The sequence below is a fragment of the Lissotriton vulgaris genome, chromosome 5, assembly GCF_964263255.1.
Source record: "Lissotriton vulgaris chromosome 5, aLisVul1.2, whole genome shotgun sequence".
Lineage (NCBI taxonomy): Eukaryota > Metazoa > Chordata > Amphibia > Caudata > Salamandridae > Lissotriton > Lissotriton vulgaris.
In genome coordinates, this window is record NC_141693.1 from 995806373 (window position 1) to 995828309 (window position 21937).

The 21937-nt window shown below is 44.0% G+C and overlaps 1 protein-coding gene across 1 annotated transcript in view; it reads left to right on the plus strand.

The window, feature by feature from the left end:
- The window catches only part of HPS1 (HPS1 biogenesis of lysosomal organelles complex 3 subunit 1), a 434454-nt gene that overhangs the window by 220501 nt on the left and 192016 nt on the right, over positions 1-21937 (plus strand). Inside the window, exons 6-7 of the mRNA XM_086922604.1 lie at positions 12590-12698; positions 15416-15576. Of these exons, the coding sequence (XP_086778730.1) occupies positions 12590-12698; positions 15416-15576 (270 nt within the window). The remainder of the gene's footprint in view (positions 1-12589; positions 12699-15415; positions 15577-21937) is intronic.

The window sequence follows — 21937 nt, forward strand, 5'->3', positions numbered from 1 at the left end:
AGGCAAGAAAGAGGGTATTTGGGGTAATCCAGCTAAAGACAATGCTTATATTCAAACCATTACGTTATTGTGTTATTAACAAACACCCTGCACCTAGCTTGCTCCTGTAAATGCACTTAAAACTACTCCCATTTAAGGCAGGAGTAATTGCCTTTTCAATGTGGGAAAAGAAGGGCTTTCCCATATTATAAGTAAATAGAGCAGAATACATCTCTACACTGAATTAAAAAAAAATCTGACTGAGTAAATTCAACCCATTCGAAGTACTCCTGAAAATCTACAAATGGGATCCATTTCCAAGAGTATTCGTGGGAATCCTTATGAATCTCATAAAAGTAGGAATCTATACCAACATGTTGAAACACCTAATGGACTAGATTTATTTGTTTGCTTTATGCATCTGACTGTGATTTCTGATTGTTAAAATCAAGAGAGTGAAGGAAGAGGGAAATGAAGGTTGTAACTCTCCTTGATTATATACAGTGACACAATCAAGAATGAGTCAACCTTGAGTCATCTAGGGTTGGTCCACTGAAAATAGGGGAACGACTTTTTTCTAGAAGGAACTCTCACTCACTAAATTGTATCCAGTGGCATGCTTCATCATAGAGGTCTTCCCAACCATATGAGGGTTGGAGCATGCTGCTTCGTCTTTCCTTACAAGGGAGCACTTTGTAAGGGCAAAGGGTGTGAGATGCATATGAGGTAATCTTTAAAACTGCCTAGGTGGTGGGCAAATCAGTATTTATTTATGGGTCCTTCTGACCAGGTTAAAAACTGGAGAAAACGGGCTAGTTGGGGTTACTATCACTCCTTGACCCCTAATGGTGATCAACTGGTTTCTGCCATGTATCCCAATCCGGTGGCTTTCGTCCGGATCAGTATGTCTCTATTAATACCCTTTTGGGAAAGGGTGACTGGGTATTTATTTAATCAAGTTTTGCCACACACATGCATGGTACACTACTGTAATAGCTTTCTTAGAAGAAAGTACTGCTGATGTTAAGAAACACATTTAGTCTCAACAGGGGACCACGAGTATGGTCCAAACATGGTCCTGGTTTGACCTGTATAAACAGAAAAAAACAGAAAGGTACTGTGAGGCCATGTTGAAACAGAAGCTGGTGCCTGTATCAGTGTCTTCGATGCAGATACAAACAAGGTGAAAACACTGCAAATGCAGGCAATATGTGAGAGGGTCAATGCATACTAAGGACATTCACCCTTACGGATAGTTACATTAAATGGCTACTAATTTAATAGACCTCTGGTACCTCATATGGGTCACTGGAGGGTAGTATACCCTGTGGTCACATACTGTAGGGAGAATAGGTATTGTATATAGCACACCATAGTTGGTTTTGTGAGTACTACACCACCGATTCCTCTGGTAAAGGATCATGTACTCACGTCATCACGGTTGCTCTCTTGACCCAAGACCTCTTCCACCAGTGTGTTGCTGCCAAGAAAGACCACCATTATGCAATGATCAAAATTTTACCAGAGGTGGGCAATGGCCATCCGAACATGCTTGGCCACTATTTGTTAAGAATGGCCACCATTGAGCCAAGGTCTGCATTTTACCACGATAGGCAGCACACACTAACTCACTTGCACTCACACTCTCTCTCATACACAGACCCAAACCATTTTTTCTACTTTACTTATGCTGACATCCCAACTCCAGAGTGACAGACACACACAGGCAGTTTTTCAGAGCAACATGTGTGCAAACGCACACACCATTCAAGACGTTTTCCTATTTCTCTTATACTGACATCCCACTAATCCAGAGTGGTGTTGTGACTCCTACTGTGGGCTGCATCTTCTCTGCCCGACACAACCAAGTAGTCTCCCAGGAAGAGAGAGTTGCAGACTGGAATGCTTCAGGCAGCTGTGGGCCCGGGAGTGCTTTGGCCAACTGGGTGTAGTGAGTGATAAGGTGTGATTCTGATAACCAGGAGGGGAAGGAGGTGGATGAGGTCATCAGTAGTACTTTGGAGGGATGGGAGTAGGGCAGGGACGTGGCCATTGGTTGCTCTTCAGGTGGTTGAAAAGAGGGGCAGAGGGGTTCGACTACTGTTTCTTGGGTGGCGGGGAGACGGTAAATGTGCAGATTGAATTGCCTGATGTGACAACAAATGAGCCACTCCAGGGCCCTGACAGGGGGCCGACAGGTTTGGTATCGCTGGGGCACAGGATAGGCGGGTCATAGGAAATCTGCAACTTCTTCATTGGCAGAGGGAATTCCTTTGGCCTCTAGCATAATCAAATCACTTATAAATAAAAATGTGCATACATATTTACACACATATATAGTCTTTGGCCCAGTCCTCTTCATCTACTGGTCTATTCAGCTGTCAATCACATTTTGCTTCAGCCCACCATGACATACACTATGGAGTAATGTTTCAGCCCACTTTGGCCATTTGCTGTTTTGCACCGAGAGTGACAGTATTTCGCCTGATGACCTGCACAGCTGTACTTCCGTGCCAGGTGTGATGTGCCAATAGTTTACTTTGCTAAAGCATCCCACTCTGTTGAAATTGTATGCAATAGTTATTGTTGTAATTTAGTTTTTATTTCAACAGAATGTTTGACACATTTAGAGATGCCATAAGCCACATGCTACTGATAAAAAAATCCAGAATGTCATGTCTTTCCTACCTTGTTTTTTCTTCCTTTAATTTGTATGGCATTTGTTTGCAATAAAAAATAAAAAAAACAACAACAACCATCGCACCAGCTTGCCAAGGCCAAACATACTGGATCTTTCCAACGGGTGTTCGTTTTTTGTCCTCCAGACAACTGTGCAGGTGTTTTTTTTTACATTCATAGCAACAGAGACTTTGTTTTCCTTGGCAATGTTCCATCAGTCCTTTATCCTTGAAATAACACTATTGGTATGGCGTCAAATATATTTTTTTACTCTGCCTAAATGTAAGAATATTTTAGTTGAATAGTAAACTTTTATGAGCAGTGAGTAAAGTAATAACACAAACCTTGACAATTTAATAAATGTAGCAGTGTGTTGAGCAATCCATCGCAATGGCATAGGAGACCTACTCAAGGGAACTGAAGATGAACTCAGTGTTCCTGAAAGGACGGGATCTGTCTGCTGTCAAGTTTAGAACACTGGGGTCGCTGAGAGGGTTAATTAACAAGATGAGGTGGGAGTGAGTGATAACATTCTCTTGAATCCAACAAAATAGAATCTTGTCCAATAGACAGATTAAGTATAATCTTGAATGGTTCCTGTTTTCATAAATTGGCAGCAAAACTATATTGAAAAGCTATGTATTCTATCTAGAACGGAAGGGTATATTTTGCAAATTTGAAACACGAACTAAAAAAAAGTTTTTGTATAAAAAAACAAAAAAAAACAAAGGTACCAATAGAAGAGCATAGCCGCTTTTACTGAGGTAACTTAAGGTGTTTTAGTTCTTTGTGAAAATGTATGTTTTTCAATTCACTGATGTGCTAAATAGGAAGGTTAATATATGTAAATTACTGTTACCTCCGTGCCAAAATCCCTACCATGATTAGATCACATCAGTCTTTTCTCACAAGAAAATCACAGCTTATTTAGAATTGATACTACGTGAGAAAGTGCGATCTGACATTTGATGGCACATATAGATATCAATCGTTTTATCGGCTTGCAATAAAACTGTCCATGGGGGGAAGCTGTTGAGCATGGAGAATTATCGGACACAGGGGCCCCTCTGCTCGCAGTGGCATACTGAAGCAGTTTATTTATACTAAGGGAGGCATGCCTGTAATATAGCATGCAAGAGCACAAACATTCACTTCTTGTATAGGTATGTAGATATAAATCTGGAAATAGGAGACAGATTCCATATTAATCTGCTGTGATTGGCTAAAAAACATCAAAAGTAATAAAAACGCGGACACATTCTGAGGAATTCAAGAGGAGAACATGTTTCTGAAAGCATTCCTGTCCGCCTGATCTTAAACGTTGTTCAAAGGTGTCATAAAGAGGGTCAAATTCAACGAGATGATGCCGGTGGCCTTTCTTAGCCAACCAAAAATGTCAATCATAAATTGTCTTCTCAAAGTTCTTCAGTGTGCTCATCCAACGCATCTATCCTATTTGCTGACCACTTTGAAATCCTTGGGCTCTATGCCCCATTACAGCAATGGAGCTCTGACTATGTGTGCTGGTTCGAAACCGGAAGATTGGGCGCTATTACTGATGGTGGTGGAGCAGCCCATCAATCTGCTCCTCAAACGGGGGTGAACGGGGGGGGGGGGTAGGGGGTAGAGATCCCCTTGCAGGTAAACGCAGTGAGTGACTGCACCTGCAGGGGGATGTCAGAATGGTTCTTAGGACTGGATGTCCACTCTGGAATAGCAACCTCATGGAGTGCACTAAATGCCTCTTTTCCTCCTTGCTAATGTCCATAAAACGGCACCTGCACAGACGCAAAGTGTTTCCCCATGCAAATGAGGACAAACCCCACTAGGACAGCAGACAGCACTGACACAATCTGTATTACAATAAGGGCCATGCAGACCTCTGCAGCCCCTTCTGTAATAACAAAGTGCCAAAGGGATACAGAAAGTCACAGGGTGCTTTATGTAATACTGCTGCAGATGACCTGTTGTTGCAGTTGCCTCTTTGTTGGAACAAAGCTATTCATTACGTAGCATTAAGTCATAAGACAATGCATGGCTCTTTTATATGAAGCCTTTCCCAATTGTAGTCTCAGAGAACTACATTAATAGATACACATTTTAATAATATGAACTAAAAGTATATGTGATGATTAAAGTAATTAATTCCACATGTGATGTATATCTCAATAGGCCATCCAGTACTGGACTTGGACATTACAAGTTGTTTTTCTTCAAAGAAGATTTGAGTCACAGGATACTACGTGACCCCTTCCTTAGTTCACAGTGTGCATTGGGCATCTACTCCTCCCTTAGCGTAGCTGTTCGATAACTTCAACACCGACAATCTGAGAACAATCTGTTGCTATTTCTCAAATGACTGCAAACTATCGAATCGAGAAAGAGGAAAAATGACACAGTGGTATCCTTCCTGATCTCCTTGATGTCTAGTAGAAAAGGTCAGAGAATGCGGGCAGGCATATGGGGATGGAACGAAAATCCTTTAATTTTTGCCTACAGTTGAACGACAAAGACTCTTATGCTGATCGCCACTGTGTTGATAAGCTCTGTTTCTCCCCCAAGCACAGCAAGGCCTCCTGCAAGTCCTGAAGAACTTTTCGGTGCAAGATGATGGTAAGGTACAGGTGGGAAAGATGTTGGGTTTGTCTAAAGATTTAACAACAGTCATCCACTGAGACGCTGGAAATCTTCGGCAAACAACCCCCCCTTGATGTTGAGCCAGAGGAGGCTGGACAGTCCAGAGTGTTGGCACATCAGCCGATGCCCAGTCCATAGACTGTGTCTTGAAGTGCCTCCGAGGGGGAGGGCCTCGATGCAACTCCTTTGGTGCCAAACAAAGGCTACAACTAAGGCTGCCAGCATTACTGCTCCGGCACTGAGACAGGGCTCTAGAGTATAGCAGTGTCTCAAGGAAAGTGATAGAACACTACCATATCTTGAGTATCTCGCCCACAAAGACACACAATGCTCTGCTTTTGGAATTGAAGTTGATGCCAAAATAGAACTGTAGGCCCATTATCAGGTCCTTGGTGCTGAGATCAGAGGGATCCAAGGCACCCATTATTGAAAGGCTAGTGGAAGAACTGGATGCTAGTCAAAAAAGACTTGTTATCGACCTCAACACTGGAAGCATTTCCGCCATGCCACCTTTAAGGAAGTTTTCAGTAGTTTGCCTCCAATCCTCAAGAAATAAAGACTCAAATTTGAAGAAGAATTAGTCCCATGAGGAACTTCTGCCCCTAGTGCCTATAAGGCGCAAGGACCAGGCCACAAGCCCTCCTCCATTGCCTTATATTCCCAATGTAGGACATTGGGGTACTGGTTGAGGGGGGTGAAACACTTTTCAAGGAGCAAACCAGAATTCTTGTCAGAGTGAAACACAAGCAAAGCCCAAATTAACGTGGGCTCAACCCTCTTGTAGCTTAGCACCAAAACAGTCTGGCTTAAATTGGAAGCAATATGTAAATTATTTATGGAGCACACAAATAGTAATAAAGTGAAAACACATCATAAGAAAAATCCCACACCAACTTAAAAAACTAGACAAAATAATGATAATACATTATTTGACACAAAAATGCAAAAAATCCAGTCAGTTAAGATAGCGCTTACAAGCAGAAAGTGCCAACTGTGGTTATCTGGTTGTGCTAGACTGAGATAAAGTCACCAGTTCAGGCTGACCGGTATGTCACGCAGTATCGCTCTGAGGAGAATCAAGGATCAAGGATGTGTCGTGCAGCAGCAGTTTTCATGAGCTGCGAGGGCTGCGTTATGGACTTGCCTTGAGGCTGCGTCTGTTCCGATGAAGAGCTGTGGGATCTGGGTCAGTATGCATTGCGGGCTTGCATCATGGTTGTTTCAAGCTGCGTTGGTACTGATGAGGCACTGTGAGGCTGTATTGGGTTTACAGTGCGATGTGTCGGTACTGGTAGAGACCTCAACTGGGCTGGCAGCGCACCTTTAGCCCTACTTCCAAGCATTCTGGACTTGAGGGGCACCACTTGGATGAGGGGAAGTGTGGTAAGTCCCACAGCAGGCGGAGTCCAGGTGCAGGGGTTCAGATAGTTTAGTCTTTTCAGTTCCCAAGAGCCTGTTCAGGAGGCCAGCCAACTAGTAGAAACTCTGGTGGCCCTGGATTCAAGTTGCAGGTCCTGTCGTTCTCACTCAGGCAGCATGGTGGTGCTTCTTGCAGCAGAACAGCATTCCTTCTTCTGAGTCTTCCACAGATCCAGAAGTGTACTGAAGTGTTGGGTCAGAGGGTCCACTCTTTCTACCTGGTGGCCATTTGAAGTGTGAGAAGCTTCAAGCGTTCTTCCACTATAGAGGTGTATGGCATTTCCTGCCTGCCTCCCTGCTCTAGCCCCAGCTTGTCTGGGTGAGTACGCTGGAAGCAGAGTCTTCGTGATGTGCAAGTGTGGTATGTGACCGCTCCTCCTCCTAAATCAAGTCAAGAGATAGCCATCCGGTCAACACATATTCCCACTTTCTGTCCCTGTCTCGGAACAGTACACACAGACCAAAGGTCAGCTCCAACCAGCCATGTGACCCAGGATACAGTCTGCAGGCATCAAATAGTTGTGACAAGAAAAAATTCTTTAGACTCATAAATCTACATACCTATATTCCTACCTGCTCCCAATCGAAAGTTATCACTTAATAAATGTAATAAGGTAACCCAATGTTATCCTGTGCGAGAGGTAGTGAAAAACATAGGAGTTTTTCATTTTCAGGAAATGTAAAAGTGCATGCAAAACATTTTAAATACAACACACCCTACCCTCCTGGACTGTTTAGGGCCTACTATGGGGATGACATATGCATTAAAAAAAGGCAGGTTTGGGCCTGGCAAGAGGTTACCTTGCCAGGTCAAAATGGCAGTTTAAAACTGCACCCAAATGCTACCATGGCAGGCCTGAGACATATTTAAAGTAGGTGGCACAAGGAGTGCTGCATTTAGTGTACAGGCCTTCAGTACATGTAGTTCCATTTGACTGGAAAGTAAATTAAATGTGCCAATGGGCTGTAAGACAATGTTACCATGTTTTAGGGAGAGAGTACAATCACTTTATCACTGGTTAGCAGTGGTAAAATGTGCAAAGTCCTAAGGCCCTCAAAAAACAAAGTCTGCTAAAACAAGAGGATTGAAGGCAAAAAGTGGGGGAAATCCATGACAAGAATATTCGTTCCAACACCCAGACACTCACCATACACTCACCTCCAGCAACGCTACCACCTTCATTATGCCCATACTCTCCACCCAATCCAACTCCACCAGATTCTTCAGTGGGAACAGTTCACTCTTCCTCTGACCCTGAGAGCCATTATGGGGAAGAGAGACCCATATGATCCCCTCAAGTTGGCAGGAACCAGTCTGTGAGACCATTATTAGGTTCACCCACACAATAAGCCAGATCTTGAGCGCTATCCCACAACGCCATTTCCCACTGAAGATACTGCTGCATATCATGGAGTTATTTAGAGAGTGGGTCGTCATCATAAGGTTTAAATGCACATGATTCCGGGTTTCAATGACTTCTTAGTAGAGGTCCTTTAGTAGAGGTCCTCTCAAACTATTATTGTGCAGTTAAGTTTCTCCCAATGCTCAAGATTGCTCTGGAGAACTTTAAATATTGGAGCTAAAATGGCTACCCCTAGAGGAGAGAGGATATTTAAGGCAGATGAAAAAAAGCAAGCTTATTGACTCTGCTGGTAAAAGGGTCATAGTAGGGGCAACTACCCACTGTCAAATTGCCAACTTTGTAGGTTTTCTCTCAAGACACAACAAGTATCATTAGGAGGAAATGGATGCCCTAGTACAATATACAACACCTTCTTGAGGTCTGTGGGAAGAAGTATGAAAAACTAGTTGTAGAGGGAATGAACCATTTCCAAAGCAAACACCATGTGTGCTCTAGAAGCTTCAGACACAGCCTCGCACAGTGTTTACACTAGTGTTCTCCCCAAAAATGCATAGCTTTTAGTCTCAGGTTTTAAACCTGAGGTACAACAGCACCTTCTTAACATCCTGTTTGATGGGGAGCAGCTCTTTGGCCCCCAAGAGAATGAGATGTTAGAGAGGATAAAGAAATTCCACAGGTGCACTACAGTCAGCAACACCAACGGGCTCCTTTTGTAGGTATAAGGCAAGAGGCAACTATCTCAAGTGAAATCTTACCTGTGACAGCAACAGTCAATTATGAGACCCAGACAGGCAGGCGTTACTCACATGGAGGCTAAACAGGGAATAAGTGTAACGGCAACAAAAGTGACTCTGGAAATGGATTCCTCTCCTCCAGGTGCTGACTCCCCATCCATCACTCCTGATCATCAAACAATTATTGGCATAGAATAACAGATTTCCACCTTAGCAGGATGGAAATTGCCTCATACCAGTGGGATTAGATGCGGTTCGTCAGGGCTACTGCTTAGGATTCCATACCACCCCACCGAACATACAACGACTCCGTCACAGCCTCAATCAAGACCACCGCTGTCTCTTAAAAGAAGATGCACTCCGCAAAATGGTCACCAAACTGCCAGTGCCCCACCCTCATGCGAAGAGGGAGTTTACTCACCATACTTACTCATTTTAGAGGAAGGTGGCTTATTATGCCCCATACTAGATCTGAGGGCACCCAATAAAGTACATACGGTCAGAGCATTTAATATGATGACTGCAGGCTGTCATCCTACTTTTCCATCAGGAGGACATCTTGACTGCATTAGATCTCAAGGGTGTATGCTTCCACAACCATACCCACCATGCTCATCACACATAGCTATGGTTTTTATTAAGTGGACTACATTACCAGTTCACAGTATAGCTTTCAGGGTCACCACAGCTCTGACAGCCGTCACAAAGCTTTTGGCTGTCATGAATACTCCTCTACCGAGAGCAGGCATTCACATATTCCCATGCCTTGATGATTGGTTGATCAGAAGCAGCAACAGGCAGCAGTGTCTAACTCAGACACAGCTCTAGACCTGGTTCACAGCCTAGACCTCACAGTAAATTCCCAAAAGTCCCATCCCCAACCTCACCAGACCCACCCAACCCTTCCTAGAATCAATTCTAAATGTCGTCAAGGGGAAGGCATAACCCAGTCAGGAGAGGGTGCTGGTATTCCAACAGCTACTGCCTCTTTTTTGCCCATTAACAGTAATGAAACTCTTAGGTATGATCAGCTCTTGTATATCGACTGTTCCACACACCAGATTTCACATGCGCACACTTCAGCAGTGTGTCACTAATCAATAGTCACCAGTGGGGGTCAATGGGAAGAGAACGTGTTGATAAAATTTAGCACTCAGTGTACTCTTCAGTGGTGAAACAACTACCATCTGTTTCTTGATGTGGCTTTTGTAGACCCTCTACTGCATTTGTCCATTATTACTGATGCATCACTCCTGGGGGTAGCTGCACATCTGGACCATATGACTGTTCGGGTCATTTGAAACCCGCTTCACAGGTGCCTCACACCAATTACCTGAAACTCATGCCCATTATTCTGGCCCTCAGAGCTTTCTACTCTAGGCTCCAAAACAAGGTGGTACAACTTTGGTATTGGGCATTTATTCAAGATGTACATTTTCTCACAGAACACCTCCAACAACAATTCTTTGAACCTCTCAGCAGGACGCATCAGCAAATCCAAGAGTGGTAACTGTATCCACTCTAAGCATCTATAGGTGCTTTACCAGTTGCCAACTTATTTGCCTCCCCAGGGAACACAAAATGCCAAAGCTTAACCTCTATGTACCCACACCCACATTCCACAGGCAATGCATTATGGATGAACTTGTTAGGGATATTTGCCTGTGCTTTTCCACCTCTACACTCCTTCAATACGTGGTCTGGAAAATGAGGCAGATCTCTTTGACTCTCATTCTGGTGGCAACAACTTGGAACAGACAATCCTGCTACTCCGTGCAGTTGGAGATGTCCATCTTCCCACATAATGTGCTCCCAGTCAGGCCCGACCTTCTCAGGCAGAAATAAGGTTGAATCAAACACCTGAATCCTAGGCAGCACAACCTTGCCATCTGGCTCTTGAGGTCTTAGAATTTGGATATTTACGCCTCTCACTGGAGAGTATGGCAGTCTTGAGTGAGGCATGTAGCCCTACTATGATTGAATGTTATGCAACCAAGTGGAAAAGATTTTTCCAATTCTAAGCATTTTACCCCTTTAAGTTTTCAATTCAAGAAATCATTTCATACCTACATCACTTTCACAAGGCAGGTCTAACATATACATCTATGCGACTTTATTTAGCGCCTGTAGTACATACATCCATAATGGGGAAGGCGCATCCCTTTTTTTGATTCCCAGTATTAAATTGTTCATGGATAAACAAAAGAGTTATTCCCCTCAAGAATGCCATCAACACCAGCTGGGAACCTTAATGTGTTTCTCACAAAGCTTATGAACGAACCACTTAACTTGCAGTTTCTTTCATGGAAAGTGCCTTTTCTGGTAGCAAGGTGCATTTGGTAGCTCAAGCGCATCAGTGACTGCAAGCTCCTCCTATCATAGTCAGTCTAACAAGTTTACAGAAATAGAGTAGTCATATACCCCAAATTCTTACCTACAGTAGGATCACCATTTCATATGAATCGGACAGGTGGGCTTTTTGTGTTATTTTCACATCCTGATTCTGCAACAGAAAGAACATTACACTCCTTAGATCTTAAATGGGCACTTGTGTTATTTTGATAGGACTAGATCTGTTTGAAAGACTAATCAACTTTTTGTGGTCTTTGCTAAACCTTTTAAAGGTCCATCTATTACCAAATCAGTCTTGCTAACTGGATTGCTATACGCATCCAAACTTGAAATGAAAGGCTAAATGTGTACTCCACATACTTAGAGGGCACCCTCTACAAGTAAAAAAGGAGCCAGCATGGCTTTCTAGGGTAACATTCCTTTAGCAGGTATTTGTAAATCAGCTACTTGGTCAACGCCACACACTTTCACCAAAACATTACTGTGTTGACCTATTCATTCGTCAGATAGCTGTGGTTGGCTAGATGGTATTAAGAAATTTGTTTCAAACATCTGCATTATCTGCCCATTGGCCACCACAAGGAGGACATCACAGTCGATGCAAAGCATGTGTATCTACAAACACACATGCTGTGAACTGAAAATGTTATTTACCCTGTCAGCCTCTGTTTTGTAGTGTGTATTGCTGCAGATTCACATGCATCCATCCATCTCTCCAGAATCGAGCTGTGGTAGCACTTGTTTGTCCCCATTAAATGTGTGCTTATTATTGACCAAGAATGTGTAGAACACATATCTAGTATTCTCTACACTCCACTTCACCTTTCACCTGCTGAACAAATAACCAAGGGTGGAGTCGATGCCTATGTACATTTCTGGACAAAGGAAGGAGTCACCCTGAAGAAAATCAAATTGTAATGTCTGAGCCCAACACTAGATGGGAGGAGTATGCACAGCATTTGATTCTACAGCACTACACACTATAAACAGATGCTTACAGGGTAAGTTACATTTTCCTATACTATGGTTTCACTCTACCCACTCTGTTGTAGAGGGGTTGGCAACAGCATGGTGATAAAAACGTATTTCCATCATTTTTAAGTTTTAAAGACCTAAACACAAACTTGAAATTAGAGTCTTTTTTAAAATTTGAGTTATAGCTCCATTTTAGGAAAAAGAAAGACACCCATGTGATAACCACAATCCTAAAATAATTCTGCCCATGTGGAAAATAGAACTCAAATAGCATACATTGATTATGATCTGTAAAAATAACTGGTAGAATATTTTGTTCAGGAGATGCATAGTTTTTATTTTGACTTGCTGAATGTTAAGGGGTGTTCTTCAATCACTACAGCATGTTTACTTTATTTTGTAATGTATTCACTACATTGTTATATATTTTTCTCTTCCTCTCCCTTGTAGGCTGCGACCTACTGATACAGAGCAACGTGAGCGAGTGTGGTCTCTCTTCCAGAACTTACTACTAACATACAGCCGCTTGAGGGAGGAGGACCAGAGTTTTGTGGTTGAGGTAACACAACCACTTTTTCTCTTGGGGTGTTTGTCTAACTGCATATGTGACACTCTTGATTAGGAGTGGGCATAACTCTCATAATTCATGTGGAATTACCTAAGAACTACAAGATTGCGGGTAAATGCGCGATAAGAGTAATTCTGCGTTTAGCGCTATTTCTTAAAGCAAAAATGCCCCTCACATCCACAATGGATGTGAGGATGCATGTGTGCACTAAGAATTAGTGCTAAATGCAGCAGAATATGATTTAGCGAGCGCCTTGGGGTAGGATTTTTTCTCAACTTATTCCCAGAATTCAGCACCCTTTCCTTAATGTAAAATGCACCCTCACATCCAAAGAGGCTGCAAATATGCATTTTTGCTCTAAAAAATAGTGCTAAATGCAGCGGGCATGATTAGCGGGCGTCTACTTGCTCTTGCTAACTATAATCTCGGTAGGATTAGTTGCCCCACATTACACGAATAAGAGACATCTCAGAATTATCAGTAATTCTGCGTCAAAGAGTAACGTGGAATTGCCATATTACTCCGATTAGTCCGGCTTAATTGAAATTCCACCCAACCCTATTTCTAACATACATACAAAGACTTTAAAACACATACACAAAGACTCAAACCGTGATAATGCCCCTATAGAGGGGTCGTGAAGAATCTGACAGTCCTGATTTCTGTTCTTAAAATGTGCTTGCCTGCAGATTCTAATAAAAATATCTAAACAATTATTTTTAATGGTTATGCAATTGTGATGTTGAATGTTTAATAAAACTTAAAGAAAAGTACCTATTATAAAGCTAGCATCTACCTGCCGGTTGTATGACGTTACAACGCAGGCTTTTACCCCGCATGCTATTACAACGAAAGTCGTTACAACGACTTTTGCTGGAGGGCGCTGGATTGTGGAATAGTTAAATTTTCTATTCCAACTACAGCCCACGTTGAAAGTAGGGAAGGTGTTGGATAGAAAATTAAACTATTCCCTATCCAACAGCGCCCTCCAGCGAAAGTCGTTGTAACGACTTTCTTTGTAATCCCTGCGTTGTAATGGCATTACGGGGTAATCCCCGCGTTGTCATGGCTGTTCCCCCTACCTGCCTTACCCTTCCGGCTAATTAGCATAATTCTCTGCCAACTCTCAGCCTGCGGTCAGCCTTAAATAGGTGTAAAATGCCTCCCAGGAACAGAAAAATAATTTGATCTGAATGGGCAGAGATGACTTCTCTGAAATCCACAGAAATTACATGGTGGGGACTGTGGGAATCCTATTTCATACTAGAGTGTCAAATTCTGCTTCACAGGTCTGTTGAGCCACATTTAACTATCGCGGCACACTTGAAAGTGAGAGAACAGGATGCCAAGTCCCTTCTTATGTATTGACTGCTGGAGGACCATGGTGCTTCCTACCAGACATCTGCCTATGAGTTTGTTGTGGGTACAGGGCCTGCCTCAACTGGATTTTGGTGTTAGGTTTGAGAGTACACTAGGAACACTATAGTACAATCTCCCCCACACACACCTAGCCCAAGTTTAGTGTGGCTGAAGTCTTTCGACATCTTGAAAATTAGTTGACACATAGCATTTTGGGCTTGGGCTTGTTTGCAGTAATGAGGTCTTTCTGAATGACGAAGGGAGAGAGAGAGAGGGAGAAGAAGAGAGAGACTGACTGACTATCCTTGTGGGGCCTTGATTGCACAGTGGTGACCTGAACCCAGGTCCCCATAAGGCAATATTTTCTAAATGATATAAAATGACTTCAGGAACATCTGTGTCAATTTTTACAACTTTTGTAAAAATTGACTACTGGGGGCCTGGGTTTCATCAAGAGTGTTTATATTTTTGCTCAGCGCTACACTTGTAGTAAGTCTAATTATGCACTGCTACATTTTTCTAGTGTCAAATGCATAATCATTAAAAGCCATCTTAAGTGTGCCTGGACACAAGCAGGTATTCATAAATGAATAACCTATCATATATTTAAGTACGGTATTGAAATAAAATATTTAGCCATTTGTTCATGAATGTATTCAATCACAATAAATCATTTTGGAACAAGTTCTCACAAGGATAGTAACACATGTTCAAGTTCCCATAATGATGTTTCTGTGCGCGCACTTAAATTTAGCTATATGTGCCTTTTATGAAGCAGGATCCTGTAGAATGCTTTTTTCTTAACATTTTTCTGCAGTTAGTGCATCTTAAAAACATTGGGAAAAGTTAGTCACCACAAGGCGGGTATCCACACATTGTCACTACATGGATGGTAACGTGTGTATGTCTGTCTGTCTGTTTGTTTGCCTGCCTTCCTCCCTTCCTTCCTTCTTTTATAGTCCTTATTCACTGAACTTTTCCCAAACATACATTAGAATGAATAAAATTAACAATTGGCTTGTAAAATTTGAGTGGTTAAAACTTTAATCTTCACTTCTAAACGTAAAGCTGCATAATTTTCACCATAGATTATTTATCATATGAAGGCATTTTTCCTCTGTTATATGTCAAATGTTACATCATGAATGTGTCCTATTTAGTTGGTCATTGAAAAGACCAACTGAGACCCTTTGACAAGTATCCCTCACTGCTCTTGATTGTGCATAGGCTTAATAAACTCAATACAATTGCATTATACTGTGGCTCTCCTTGTACCATGTAACAACCAGCTTGTGATCCTTGTTAGACATTCAGAATTTTTAGCTGTTTTATCTGTGCTTTTCTTGTAGGCAGTAGAGCGACTGATTCATCCGCAGCTGTGTGAGCAGTGTATTGAAATTTTAGAACGCCAAGTTGTCCAGCAGATCAATGGCAGTTCTGAGCGTGGAGGTGAAGAAGTTATGCATGCCTTTATCTTGGTTCACAGCAAACTCCTTGCATTCTTTTCTAGGTGAGCTTTTAACCTCTCTGGGCATTTATTAGATTGATTGAGATAATGTTCAAATTCTAATTACTTTCTCATGCTCCTGCTTAGCACAAGAGGGGCGAACTACCCATCCTGAAATTGGTAAGGTATATTTAGTTACATAAGCCGGATTACAAAAAAGGTTTTTTTTAATCATTATTTTACATATCTCTCTTTACATGCAAGACTAGGAAAACGTAGTAGGTTCAAAAGTTAAAAAAAACACTTTATTCGGATAACATCGTATCCATAAAAGCACAAAGACACAACAACATGCAGGTTAAAAATATCCAAATAAGTAAGTCATAAAAACCCATTCGCAGCATACAATATACAATTATCTTTAAGTTCGTAAAAGTTCATTAATAAATAATGTAAAAGCTCAAGAAGTAGACCTCATTTGACGTGCTCGAACTGCAATTCTCAGAAAAGTGCCTATGTGGAAGACCAGCTCTTCATCATCCAGGGAAAGTAGCCTCAAATAGGCATTTTCCAAGGTGATGGGCATATGCTTTTTAAAATACGAAGCCACTTAATATATTTTAAATAATATTTACAAAAAAACAAAAAGTGTAAAATAGATTGGCCGCTCTGACCATCACACAGAGAAGGTATGTGATCAAGGTCGCAGTGGTGGCCAAGAGGAAAACCTAATACAAAATTAATGGTGCCTGCACTTAGACGAAACAAAAGGCTCCTCTCCCAATGGCTCATAGGCATGGTAATGGTATTAGCCAGCGGGTGTACAGAATTTACAATGGCCATTTAGCCATGGACAAGGTATTTTTTTTATTCCTTTTCTATCCTTCTGCTCTGTAAAATGAGTAGAGCGTGCTCCTAAGCTCATTTTTGTTTGTAGTCATTGTTGTACTAGGATCTGAGAAATTCTTCCCTTGTTGACGCTGCATAGGCTCTGATGCACCCCTGACAGCCATGATATGTCCTTCCCTTTCGCACATCCTGTACAATCACTGATAATCTGTCTCGTTAGGGATGCAGCCGGATTTTCCAAACCGATAACCAAAAAAGGGCAGGGTGGGCCCTAATATAATATTCAATAAAATGTAAGTTAAATACCCTATGGCAAGTATATTGGAGATTAGGACGCCTAATAACTTCCTGGAAAATCTGTTCTCTTCCTGTTGGATGCAAGTACTCTTGGCAAAGCCCCAAACCTCGGCGCCATACGTGGCTATTGGCACACATTAAATCAATCAATCAGTGGTTTATAGAGCGCTCTACTCACCCATGAGGGTCTCAAGGTGCTGGGGGGATGGGGGGGGCAGCTCCGGGTCAGTCGAAGAGCCAGGTCTTGAGGTCCTTCCTGAACATGTGGAGGGTTTGAGAGCGTCTGATTTTGACCGAGAGCTTGTTCCAGGATTTGGCTGCTATATAGGAGCAGGCTCTACCATCGGTTCTGTTTCTGCGGATACGGGGTACCTCTGCCAGGGCGAGGTCACCAGAGCAGAGGTTCCTCTTGGGTACGTGGAAACCAACTCGGTCGTTGAGGTATTTGGGTCCAATGTTGTTGAGGGATTTTTAGGCGTGGATGAGGAGTTTGAAGGTGATCCTCTTCTTGACGGGAAGCCAGTGAAGGCCCATAAAGTGTTTGGTCATATGTTTGTGACATGGTGTCCCTAGAATGAGCCTCGCTGCGTTGTTCTGGATGGTTTGGAGTTTGTGTACAAGAGTTTTGTTGATTCCGATGTAGAGGGCGATGCCATAGTCTAGTCTGCTGGTTATGAGTGCATGGGTGATGGTCTTTCTGCAGTCGGGTGGGATTCATTTGAAGGTCTTTGCCAAGGACGCGGAGGCAGTTGAAACTGGTGGACGCGACGGCGTTGATCGGGCAGTTCATGGAGAGGGAGGAGTCGAGGGTTATGCAGAGGTTCCGAGCGTGGTCTGTTCGGACTTACATTTTTTTTAAATGGCTAAAATGGCTCCTGTTCTCTTTGGGCGTGGAAGACTAAGAATTGACTTGGAGGCCTTTGAGAACTTGCTCCTGGAGTGAGCCATTTGCTCCGTCCAGGAGCCGTTCTCAGCAAAGACCACCCCCGAGATAAGGAAAGGTGCTAGTGCTCATCAGCTTCTGGTTATTCATAGATATGGAACTAAGTTGGCATTTCTTTGAACCACACAACATTATGAAAGACTTTTTAGTCCATAGGTCCAGGATGTTCATATGGTTGACAAGACCCTGCACTAGGGTACGTAAAGAATTCGGAGTGCTGCGCATAAGGACTGCATCATCCATGTAGAGTAGTACGGGGAGTGATTTTCCATTGATTTTTGGGAAGTCTTGAGTTAGTGATTTTAGTGTTTTATTCAGTCCATTGATTAGTTAATAAAAAGTAGGGGGGTCAGAACGCATCCCTGTCTGACCCCCCTACCTACATCAATGGCTTCAGTGACCTCACCCCCGCATCCAATCCTCACCCCGTCTTTAAGGTCTTTGTCAAGGTGTGCCAAAAAATACACCAGGGGCTCATCCAATCTATAGGTCATCAGGATAGACCAGAGCTTTGACCTGTTAACGAGCAGAAGTCAAAACCATAAAGGCCAAGTCGATTTTAGAGTCCCGCGCAATGGTGTATTCGCCCATAATTCGATTAAGATTAAGGCATTGTTTGTTTGTGCCCACCCTGCTTCAGAAGCCCAGTTGACATGGATGGATCTAAAATTCAATTTTCCTCAGACCACTCTAAAATCATGTTGTATAGGACTCTACCTAAACATTTTCAAGTATTATCAGTTAGGGAGATAGGCCTATAACAATTGGGTTGAGAACTATCCCCTTTTTAAAAAATTGGAACACTAATGCTTGTGGACCAGGAACTGGGCAGTGGAGTGTACATTAGATTGTTAAAACCAAAAATGTAGTAAGCATAAGGATACAAGCATTCATCAATCCCCAAAAAACATTCTAAACATCAGGAATCTGCCCTGGCTGCAATATACAAAATACAATCAAGAACAAGCTTGTTCTGCTAATTTAACTAGGCAAGCATGCTGCTACTTACACCATTATCTACTGAGTACTCTTCTCCGGAATTTCTTCCAACGTTGACTTTAGCAGAACTGTCATAAAGTGATTCGCCCTCTTAACAATTCATACAAATAGAGACTTTCTGATAACTATTTCTCCTCATCTTTACTGATAATCCCCAATGGCCCACCCTTGAACCAAGTGTCTTTTATCCTCAAAACTGAGCCTCTGAGGGTTCTGTGTACAAGGCAATACGTTGCACTACAGCCTAATCCCAATCTCGCTTAAATCTGCTTCAGAGTTTTTCTAGTCATTCTTAACCAGTTGCTGAAACCCTCCTGGTTCTCAATCATTCTTGGATGACAAGCGTTTAGGCACAAAGCAACCAAACTGGCCAAACAATGTTCTGAGCAGTGTTGTGTGATTGTTCTAAATTACTTTTATGGAGGCTATAGAGGATTATGCAGAGTAGAGGAAAATATTTAATGACAGTTTGGTAGGATTTATTTTATGTAAAGATCATATCAAATTCCATCCAGTATGTTAAAATGTGGATTGTCTTATCTCTGTGACCACATGTTAAAGTGTTTAAGGAGATGTAGCTATGGCAGCAGTGTGAGCAGATGCGCTCTCCTCTCGCTCCTCTTCTGATACCGAAGAAGTAGAAGTAGTCAAACACCACATCACTGGAAATTGATCGACCCAACACCAGGAGTCACATGCTCCAATAAGATGAGATTGTCATCAAGTTTATACCTATTTGACCAGTGGAGCTGGAGAAATGAGTTACAGAGGCTAGACCTGCAGATGCTCACTACGAAGATAGTAACCACAAGAAGGCACAGGCCCTCTAATGTAAAGTAGAATAGCTTGTGATGGATATTGCTCAGCAGTGACTCCAAGCAATAATCACTACATTCAGGGGAGACTAGAAGAGTAAGAGTATATGGTTTAGACTGGGACAAGTGATCCCTAACAACCGCTAATTGGTGGGGCCTACACAGCTCCCTGTGGCTGAGAAGCAGCGACCCTGATATACAGTGACTGCTGAGAAAGCAGGTAGAATGGCTGAAGTGAGTCTTTAGGAATCCTTTCAGTGCACAGCTCTCGAAGGATATGTGAGGGTCTGGCTGCCTAGGAAACAAAGACTCTTCTACCCTCCAATTGTTCTTTGAACATGGAGGCGTAGCTACGCCGTGTATGGGATGGCCATACGGTGCTGAAGCTCTCCTGGATCTAGCACCCAAACACCATTATCTCTGACATCCATAAGGCCAAAAAACACCTGAAAATTGATATGCAACCCTACAGGTGGCACTGTTCACCTCTGCGGGATGCGGAAAGCCCGGGCGGAGGTGCAAAAACGACGGTCGAAGCGGAATCTGTCCGGAGCGTTCGGGGCAAGATGTCGACTGTACGGATCCTGTTGGGGGAGGAGGCCGTGAAGTAGTGAAGACGCGGCTGGCTGGGGACAGGAGGACGGTGCGGTAAGGCTGAACGCACCGCTGCGCACCTGGGGCCTGCGGCACCCAACAGTGGCGAACAGAGGGAGCGGAGGGCTTGACAGGTCCTACAGGCCGGGCTCTCAACTGCCCCGGCCCGTGAGTGCTGCCATCACACAGCGGCGGCCCCACTACACGCGGAATACAGGGCTCCAAGCTGGGCCCTGTTTCCACCTGCATGTGACGCTTCTGGGGTCACAAGAAACAGCGCTGGGCCCCAGCGCTTGGGATTACACGCAGCACCTCCTCCTCCCCCCTGTACCTGGAGCTCCTGCTCGCTGGGGAAGTCGCCCACTGGGCTGGGTGGCATGATCACGCCTCGGGCCACCTTTGCCTACTTGGAGCCTGTGGTTGCAGGGGAGACCACCAGCCTACACTTATACCTCCTCGACCACCACATATTGCGGTAAGGTGAACGCTCCATTTGCGGCCTGCACAGTTGTGGGAGTGTGGGCCGGGTCCAGAATAGGGCCCAGCCGGCGAGGCTCTGGGACTGGTCGCGACTGCGGCATGCCTCCAGCGGTGGCGGAGAGACTCTGTCTTGCAACATCTGGGGTAGGCTGCTCTGGCATTATATCACAGTCTGCTTATCATACTAAGTTATCGCCAATCTTCACAAGTACACCAGCCTTAGTGGCTGCGGAGTGGGCCGCAGAGACCCTAAACAGCGCGTCCTCCCCTTTGAGAAACTAGGGAAATCTTCTAGAGACCAATTAGGCGACATGGCGGACTGTGGACACCCTCCTACTGTTCCGGTGGACGACCGAAACCACTTGCACCCGCTGCTGTTGGAAATGGGAGCGGGGTTCAAGGCTCTGGATGTTCGCTTCGACTCATTAGACAAGCACATACAGGGCCGGACTGGGAACCAAAACTGGCCCTGGCAAAGTGCTCGGCCGGGGCCACCCCTCCCCACTCGGGGGGGTTGTAGGTGCCGCTGAGCACTTTGCTAGGGCCGGTTTTCGGCCGATTTTATTACAGGGCCGATTTTGCAGCTATGCTGCAAAAACGGCCTTGTAACAAAATCGGCCCCCAGGGACTCAAAACCGGCCCCCACCTGTGCGGCGCACCGGGGGATTGCCCGGTGCCAGCTATGGCCAGTCCGGGCCTGAGCACATAGAAGATCTTGGCGTGACACTCCAAGTGCACGATCGCCGACTGGATGTCATCGAGTCCCGCACATTGGACCTAGAGGATGGAATGGTGCAAGCATTGAAGAAAATAGACCGCATGGAACAGATCCTAAAGGAGGTTGCTACAAAGAACGAAGATTTGGAGGTGGGAAGTCGTTACATCAATGTCCGCCTGGTGGGTGTGCCGGAGTCCACAGTTTCAGGGCGCATGGATAATCTAGTGGAGACGATCCTCACTGACCTGTTTGGGAAAGAAGCCTTTACTCCTGGCTTTGTGTGGCGCGCGCCCACAGGTCTCTTGGCCCCCACCCCAACCCGGGATGCCCACCCAGGCCCATCATCACGCGAATAATGAACTTTCGCGATAGGGACACTGCACTGCGGCTGGCTCGTGAATGCGGCAAACTCTCCTGGCAGGGCTCCAGGCTGTTACTATATCCAGACTTTACGACCATGGTCCAGGACGCAAGGAGGAAATACCTAGGGGTTAAAGCTGTGCTAAAAAATCTAAGGTTGAAATATGGCATGCTTTATCCCGCCAGGCTGAGAGTGGAGGTGAATGGTCATGTTCGTATTTTTTAAAATACTACAGAAGCGCAGGAATTCTGCAGCAACAATAAACTTAACAGCAAGCGCCCAGCAGACACTGCTTCACCGCCGTACAGTGACTCTACCTCCAGGGTGGATTTGTTCTAAAACTCTGGGCATGGCTGACTGCAGGGCTC